Below are 8,481 nucleotides of genomic sequence, written 5' to 3'. Positions count from 1 at the left end.
CTATATTAATTTGTTGCTAGCTAATCTGTCCTGGGATAAACATTGGATTATTTTACTTGAAATGCACAACGTTCTCTACTCCGACAATTAATCCACAGATAAAAGGGAAGATTAAGTTCCAAATAATGTCTTCACATGGCGGTTGGCAACCGCCACCGACTGGAGTGTGGACCTCAATTCATCTTTCAATCACACTCGTGGGTGTATGCTCTTAAAAGCCGGGAGAGGCGGGATTTACAGCGCATCACAAATGGAACCAAGTTCTATTGAATAGACCGTGCCCCAAACCGGCTGCGCACGTTGCCACGTTGACGGGACTTACATCGCATCACAAATGGAACCAAGTTCTATTGAATAGACCGTGCCCCAAACCGGCTGCGCGCGTGCGCACGTTGCCTTTGTCCCCCCCACACAACGTGATCACGACACGCAGGTTGTCTAACAGTATAGACTTTACGTCTGTCCCATCGTCCCGACCTGGGCGCGAACCAGGGAAGCTCTGCACACGTCAGTCACCCTCGAAGCATCGTTACCCATCGCTCCACAAAAGCCGCGGCCCTGCAGAGCAAGGGGAACCACTACTTCAAGGTCTCAGAGCAAGTGGCGTCACCGATTGAAACGCCACTAGCGCGCACCACCGCTAACTAGCTAGCCATTTCACATCGGTTACAGTTGCAATATTAAAAACGAACTCTGAACCAGTTATATTAATTTGGGGACAGTTCGAAAAGCATTAAACATTTGTCAATTTAGCTAGCTTTACAGTTGCTAGCTAATTTGTCTTGGGATATAAACGTTTTATTTTACCTCAAATGCACAAGGTCCTCTACTTCGACAATTCATCCAAACATAAAACAGTCAACCAAATCATCTCCTCCTTCCAGGCTTTTTCTTTGGACTTTATATTGCGATTGGCAACTAACTTAAATAAGTATTACAACCACCGACCTCTGTTTGCCTTTGTCACCCATGTGGGTATCTGCTTCTATAAACCAATGAGATGGGTGAGGCAGGATGCAATCAGCTCACAAATAGAACAGACTTCTATTTTAGCACTTGGCAACGCAGACGCTCGTTAGCGTGCAATAATTGAATAACATGTCTAGATTTATTTTGCGACATGAGTGTAGTCAGTAAATACATTTTCCAATGCTCTCGGATGTCGGCTAGTGTGGCTCTGATCAAATCTAGCCCTAGGTTTACACGTAAATAATTTAATGGCTAGAGTTGTTACAAGGCACCAAGTTACAAGGCACCAAGTGCTGAACATCCTGTAACCTTGTCTTCACCTGATACAAACTGAATTAACATAGGAATAATAAGGGACAATCACACAAACTAACATATTTTAATCCATTGTGAATTCAAACTACATTAATGTTAAATGCCAGTATAATATACAACCCACAAACTTATTTTGTGAAAGCAAAGAATTTTCCCAGCTGGACATTTCAAGACAAGGCTGTTAAAGATGGATTTACACTAGCTCTTATTCATGTTTAAACAGGCAGAACAAACAAATCCAAAAGCTTTGTTTTAGTGCTGAATATCCTGGGAGAAAACATTTCGATATGGTGACCTGATGGTTGAAATGTTGTCTTAATTAAATATCAGGTAGGAGGGCAGATATTTCCCCAAGTTTCGTTAAGTGTAACTCAGAGAGAGGACTCATCTTTATCTGTGCCATTATAGCATGGGCAGCGCCATTGAGGCTATCTCCATTTTGAAGTAGTCAATATTACTCTTCACAATTGGCTGATGATCCAGTTGGACATGTCACCAGGAGGGATCAGCCAATTTAGTTGGAAGTCCAACCCAGTTGACTACATTAAAATTGTGGAAACCCATGTTAATATAGCTTTTTGGCCACTAGTCTATGGTGTAACTCCAGACTGTCACATGGCCCTGGGCTGTGACTCCCCATTGAAGCAGGGAGAGACTGGGTTATTTCTATCACAACTCCAGTGTAGAATGGACAAAGAGGCCCAATCCCATTCCAGTTTCTTATTTCCTTCCGTGGTACAGATCTGAAGAGATAGGAAAAGTATAAGCTTGTGATTGCCCCCACCAGCCCTTCAATAGGCTGAGTAGAAAACTTCCACACATTTATCCAGTCCATTCATATTTGTACTCCCTGAAGAGCTAGAGCAAAGGAATAGCGACTGGAGTAGTCTGAAGTATGGTGGGTCACTAATCAGAGATGGAGCCTATTTGAAGAAACCCTTCTGAGTGGTAGTGTAACAGTCTGTACATACATTAGAGCCCCTGGATACATCTCAATCTTTCGTATGCTTTTGAATACAGGCAGACAGAGGGTGGTACTTAAATGCATGTCAAGCTTTCCTCCTTTTCCCATGTAAATACTTCTGACAAGTTTAAGACTCTTCCACCAGTCCATTCTGGGACTTAACCCCAGGACTCTGGAAGCAGACAAGACTACTGTCATTAGTAACAGTAAAAACAACCCGACTCAGAATTTACTCCCCCTCAACATCAAACAGGCTCCTCTCCACGTTCGGTGGGTAATGGAAGGGGGGAGTTAAGAGAAAGAAAAATACCCTGTTTGAATAGTTGACAAATGCCTTCTCGCCCCCTCCCTCCAACAGGTCTGAGTGCGTGAAAGCAATGTTTCCCTGTACATTTAACAATCACCTACGATCAGAGATACTGTACATCACCAAGGAAGGTCCACAGGGTGAAGATAGGCATTTGATACATATTCAAACAGGGTCAGAGTCTCAGCAGTCCTGTGATCCCCGAGCCCCCTGAGGTCATAAGGTCAGGTCAGAGGGGACTATGTGTAAAAGATGACCTCGGGGATCTGTCCGTCCTCTACCGAGGTGCCGTTGTTGTTGCCCGCGGCGTAGCAGAAGGTGAAGCAGGTCTTGGTGCCGGTTGAGGAAGACTCGTGGGTCACCTTACGCATGCCCTTGGTCCCGTAGTGAGAGTCAGGACCCTGAGAGAGAAAGGGAGGGAGTGGGAAATGAAAGAGGGGAACAAGGGAGGGATGGATGGAGATAGGAAGAGGGAATAAAGAGGGGGAAAATGAGAGAATCACTATGGTTACTCACATAGCCAGAACAGGACCACAGCTATCCAGTGAGGAAATATCAAAATCTAAACAAACATGTACAGTAAAGCCTGTACCTTGAGTGTGGCGCAGGCTGTGTAGTTGACGTTGGGCAGGATCTCCACCGGCTCCTTGAACATGACTCTGAAGGTGTTGGACGAGCCATCGCAGCTGAAGCCTGTGTCGTTCTGACCCAGCACTGTGTTACTGTCTGTATGAATGATCTGGGACGGGAGAGGGACACATTATAGAAACATAATCAGTCCCAAATGGCACCCAATTCTCTTTATTGTGCACTAATATGGGCCCTGGTCAAAAGCAGTGCAATATAAAGGGATCCAGTCGCTATTTGGGACACAGATGTCACACATTCTGTCCCGACACACAGTTGATATACATGTATACACAGAAACATATATACTGTCATCAATGATTTAGGAGAGACAAATATCTGAGAGGGAGGGGAAGGGAGTCTTCTTTCCAATGTATTTTGTCTATACAAATTAAAATGTGATTGACTGATTTGGTTAGTTGAGGTGGAAATTACCTGGATGTTGACTTGGTAGTCTGTGGGGCCGTGTATGGAGCCGTAGAGGCCAAAGCCCACCACGAAGATCCTCCTGTTCACTGAAAATCTGTGAGGAGGAGGATAGGTGAGGCTACGCGGGATAAATTATGTCCAGAGGCAATATTTTTCTAATAAAAATTAGTATCTTTGTGTGTGTCATTGTTAATTTGGGTCTGTGTGTTCTCACCGTATGCGGTCACTGGTCCCGCTGTAGCCCCAGCGGCTCTCCACCTGTCCGAAGCGTGTGATGCTGCACTCCTTCCCCCGGAGGCAACAGCGAGGCCGGTCGATGAACTCTACGTGTGGCTTTGGGTTCACTGTGAAGTGAAGGAACAGACTCACCACCTCCCTGTCTGTCAGGATACTAGACTGGGCCGGCCCTGTTTGAAGACACACAGCGGGGAAAGGAAGACACGTCAGCGTGAGTGTGTTCGTGTGAGAGAGATAGTAAGAAAGAGACATAACCCCTGCAGGAGATGGTAAAGGTTCTGCATTCTAATAGTGCAACATTTACTAAGTGTCTGTTACCTGCAGCGAACTCCTCAATAGTCATGAGTGGGAAGCGGATCAGGGCGAGGGCCTTGCCCAGGACCCTGCGTTTGTTCTCTGGAGTGGGCTGTAGCTGCTGTCGGTGGGCCTCTGCCTCTGCCCAGCGCACCGCCGCCACAAAAAGACGCACCTCCCTCACCCCTAGAGTGTCCCTCTCCAGCACAGCCACCAATGTATCTGAAAGATGGAGAGAGTGAACAAGATGGAAAGAGAGAGAATGAGAGAAGAGGATAAGAAGACCGAGGGGGAGAAGAGAAGGAAAGAAGGGATAGCAAAGATAGAAGGGGAGAGAGTGAAATGGAAGAAAAGAGAAGTCATCATGATACACAGAAACATTGCCTTTCAATATGAAGAGTGAACTACAATACCCAGATCTATGTCCGTGAAGCCCTCAGCGGCGAGTGCATCTCCAGTGTTCTTATCGATGTTCTCCAGACACAGGCTGGCAAGCTGGGGCTCATCGAACAGTCGAGCCTGAAACACACGCGATTATACATTGATCAGAGACACACACAGTCAACAGTAGTTTACTTACATGAACTGACCAATAATCTATGCGAATGCTGCTTTGGGACTGACGGGTGCTATTGTTTTGAGACAAATAGACAGACTGTAGTGGAGTTGTTTTGATACTGGGTCAAGCCACACAATCAGACACTGGTGAGTGACTTGTTTAGACACTGCATCCCAGTCAGACATTACAGTAGTAGCTGACCTGAGTGAGCAGCATGAAAGCATTGTCTGCCCGCAGGTTCTTTTTGAGGAACTCCACACAGTGGGCCTCCAGGGCTGGTACTGCATACTTCTTAGCCGTGTACAGAGTGGTCATCACTGTCTCAGGTCCTATCTGAACCTCATCAGAGTACAGAAACCTGGAGGGGGACAAGATTCGATGACTGATAGCAGGGGACTAACAGTCTCAGTGGCACAAATGACCTGGGTTCAATACCAGGTAAGGCTATATTCTGCATACTATATAATGCCAATACCACTTTTGTGTACAATACTTAGGGTGCGAGTGTATTTAGCCTATTATGATAGGATCATTTCTAAACTAGAAGCCATTTCTTACTTCAGTAATGCCAGAAAGGCTGCAGGTTCGACATCTGGCAGTTCGATTTCCGTTGAAGTGGTCGCCATACCCCCGTTGAACATGGCATCGAAGACTGCGCTGCCCACAGCAAGAACGAATCTAACCAAAACAAAAGCGAAAAGATATCAAAACAATGCCTTTCACCAATATACATCAACGTCGCTTGGATTAACACACACAAGACGCATTTCTGAACGCTCTACTAACCATACTTTGTTGACAAACTATATAGTTATAAAGGAACAGCCACGTTCGCTCTTACCGGTGTGCGGGTATTCGCTGCACTCCCATACCTTTCCCCACCAGAAAATGAACGTCACTCAGAACCTCGTTATTGAACAGGAAAGCAAACCGTTCCTTAACGGTACTTTTCGTCGCCTGCCAATTGTACACGGGTTCCCGGTAAACCAAAACAGCAGCGGCCGCTGGTGCTGACAATAACGAGGAATGGGTCGTTGGTGCACTCGCAGCCGAAGCATTCGACGTCATGTTCGTAGCGGAGGTCTCCATCGCTCTTGCCGAGGCGCTTTGAGCTAGCGCTTGCTGAATCGCGTTATGTGCAGTCGGTGGAGTTCCAGCAACAACACCGGCGCTTTCACCTCCGCCAGGCCCCGACTGCGGGTTGGGGCGCCTTGCAGCCCCCTGAGCCCCTCCGGTCGCACCAACAGGCCCGCCGTTGGACATAGGCATTGAATAAGCACTGTTGCTGGGCTGGCCATTTCCTAAAGGCCCTGGGCCGGATAAATTTAGGCAGGGAGGCCTGCCGCTGTTATCCCCAGCAGCCATCTTGAATCTGATAGAATGTGGGAGTTGCGTGACGTAGACATAAACAAAACGGTCATAAACAAAACGGTCATAACTCATACCCAGTGGTGTAAAGTATAGTAAAAAAAAAACTTGCTATTTTAATTTTTGACAACTTTTACTTCACTTATGTTACATTCCTAAAGGGAGTAATGATTACTTGACACCCAACAGTACATTTTGAATGCTTAGCCGGACAGGAAAATAGTCAAATTCACGCACTTATCAACAGAACATCCCTTGCCATCCATACTGCCTCTGATCTGACGGACTGACTAAACACACGTGCTTCGTTTGGAAATTATGTCAATGTTGGAGTGTACCCCTTGCTTTCCGTACATTTTTACAACTAGAAAATTGTGCCATCTGGTTTGCTTAATATAAGGAATGAACATATATTAAGGGGGTGAACATAAAACACCCTAGATTAACCATTATCTGGCATTATCCACAACAGCATTCTTTCTTCATTGACGGGTTTTGCCAATGTAGCGCCGCTGTGTCTGCCAGTAGCGAAGGCTGGGACAGAGCTATATGCCGGAGTGGCTCATGTACTGGGGAAGGAAGGATGGAGGGGATGTAATAATGTCATTTTTGGTAGTTAAAATCCCAATGCCATAAAGGTACCGTCTTCATTACATTACCTTGTTTAGGAAGTGCAAAAAAATATCAGATTTGCAGACAGCTAATTTCGTTTTGTTAGTGGTACACTGAATAATTATAGCTAACGCTAGATGGCTAAACTTTGATCAGCATGGACGTCCGAAAATGGCTGGGCTCTGCCAAGTCCAAAAAAACGGAGGACCACCATGTCGAGACTGACGCCGAGCTCACCGAGCAGCCTGCTAGCCAGACAACTGAGGTTGAAAAGCCTAGCAAATGCAACTTGACCAAGATGAGCCATGGTTAGCACCAGCAGCACGAGGGTAACATCACAAACACCCCCGTTACCCCAGCCATTAGCACCTGACGACCCCGGTGATGATGAGCCAGCACAGGTTTGTCGTCACACTTAGCCGAGACTAGAAAGTTCATAATTGACTTGCAGCCTGTACATTTAAATAGTGGATAGGCATAGGGAGATTGATGGGGAAATGATATGATGGCATTTTATAAACCTTGAATGAAAGGAACAGCATTCCAAAATATACACACTCCCAAGAGATTAGGTACGTTTCCATCCAATTTGCGACAGATTTTCATGCAAATATTCTCAAATCTGCATAAAACAATATGCGCATTTTCGCACCAGAGATGTTTAGAGAAAACTGCCTTTTGGCGCATAAAATGCTGTTTGTGATGACGTAGTGCATATACAAATTACTTTTGCCGTTAAATGACCATGTACCGAAAAAATATTTAATGGGACTCCATCGCATTTTCAGCTCTACTGATGGTTTTGTCACTGTTTTGGCTTCATGCGTCAGGCAATTCATCTGCATGAAATGGTTGGATGGAAACGTGGTTAGTGTTGTGTAAATTAACCACTGGTGGGAAAAGTACCCAACTGTCATACTTAAGTAAAAGTAAAGATGCCTTAATGGAAAATGACTCAAGTAAAAGGGAAAGTCACCTAGTAAAATTCTACTTGAGCAAATACTTTTTGACTTTTAGTTTAAATATACTTAAGTATCAAAAGTAAATGTAATTGCTAAAATATAGTTAAGTATCAGAAGTAAATGTATAAATCATTTCACATTCCTTAACAGCACGATTTTATTTAAAAAAAAATAATTTACAGATAGCACACCAACACTCAGACATAATTTACAAACAAAGCATTTGTGTTTAGTGAGTCCACCAGATCAGATCGAGTAGGGATGACCAGGGATTTTCTCTTTAAGTGTGTGAATTAGACAATTTTCCTGTCCTGCTAAGCATTCAAAATGTAACTAGTACTTTTGGGTGTCAGGGAAAATGTATGGAGTAGAAAGTACATTATTTTCTTTATGAATGTAGTGGGGTAAAAGTTGTCAAAAATATAAGTAGTAAAGTAAACTACTTATCCAAGATGGCGTAGCAGTCGGACGGGTTTTTGTCTTGTCCAGTCTTGTCCCATGTAAATAGTCGGTTTCGTCAAGTTTTTTTCGTATTTATTTTTAATGTCACTTTCCACCTACGATCTAAATATACTTTCCTGCAACCCGCCTCCCCCAATGTGGTACGGATCTGCTATTTTTATACGTTATAACTGGAACCTCCATCAGAAGCTACCCAGCTAACTAGCTACTAGCTAGTAGTCACTGTTAGCCACGGCTAGCGGTCTTCACCTTTAGCTCAGACACCAGCCAGCTTTGCTCGGTCAATACCTGCCAGTCTGCACAGTGCGATATCAACCCAGAGCATATCGGACTGCTTTTCTCTACCATATCACCAGATTCCTGCCGCAAGTTCTGA

The 8,481-nt window shown here is 44.8% G+C and overlaps 1 protein-coding gene across 1 annotated transcript; it reads right to left on the bottom strand.

Moving 5' to 3' along the window:
- Positions 1–1,332: 1,332 nt before the first annotated feature.
- LOC110508424 (BTB/POZ domain-containing protein 2) lies at positions 1,333–6,097 on the bottom strand. The gene is made up of 9 exons (XM_021588942.2): positions 5,543–6,097; positions 5,260–5,379; positions 4,903–5,059; positions 4,556–4,661; positions 4,167–4,364; positions 3,826–4,018; positions 3,618–3,705; positions 3,148–3,294; positions 1,333–2,956 (listed from the first exon to the last, which is right to left on the bottom strand). The coding sequence occupies exons 1-9, from the start codon at positions 6,064–6,066 to the stop codon at positions 2,795–2,797; spliced, it is 1,695 nt and encodes a 564-aa protein (XP_021444617.1). The 5' UTR covers positions 6,067–6,097; the 3' UTR covers positions 1,333–2,794.
- Between the last annotated feature and the right edge of the window lie 2,384 nt (positions 6,098–8,481).

This window comes from Oncorhynchus mykiss, chromosome 28 (assembly GCF_013265735.2).
Source record: "Oncorhynchus mykiss isolate Arlee chromosome 28, USDA_OmykA_1.1, whole genome shotgun sequence".
Lineage (NCBI taxonomy): Eukaryota > Metazoa > Chordata > Actinopteri > Salmoniformes > Salmonidae > Oncorhynchus > Oncorhynchus mykiss.
The sequence above is the reverse complement of the archived record's forward strand: the minus strand, read 5'-3'. Positions and strand labels throughout refer to the sequence as shown.

Bases quoted from the DNA above. Each gene is read 5' to 3' on its own strand.
- LOC110508424 (XM_021588942.2), bottom strand. From the start codon at position 6,066: ATGGCTGCTGGGGATAACAGCGGCAGGCCTCCCTGCCTAAATTTATCC. The intron at 5,380-5,542 runs GTAAGAGCGAAC...TGTTTTGGTTAG, and splicing joins CAGCGAATACCCGCACACCG to ATTCGTTCTTGCTGTGGGCA. The intron at 2,957-3,147 runs GTACAGGCTTTA...TTTCTCTCTCAG, and splicing joins CAGCCTGCGCCACACTCAAG to GGTCCTGACTCTCACTACGG.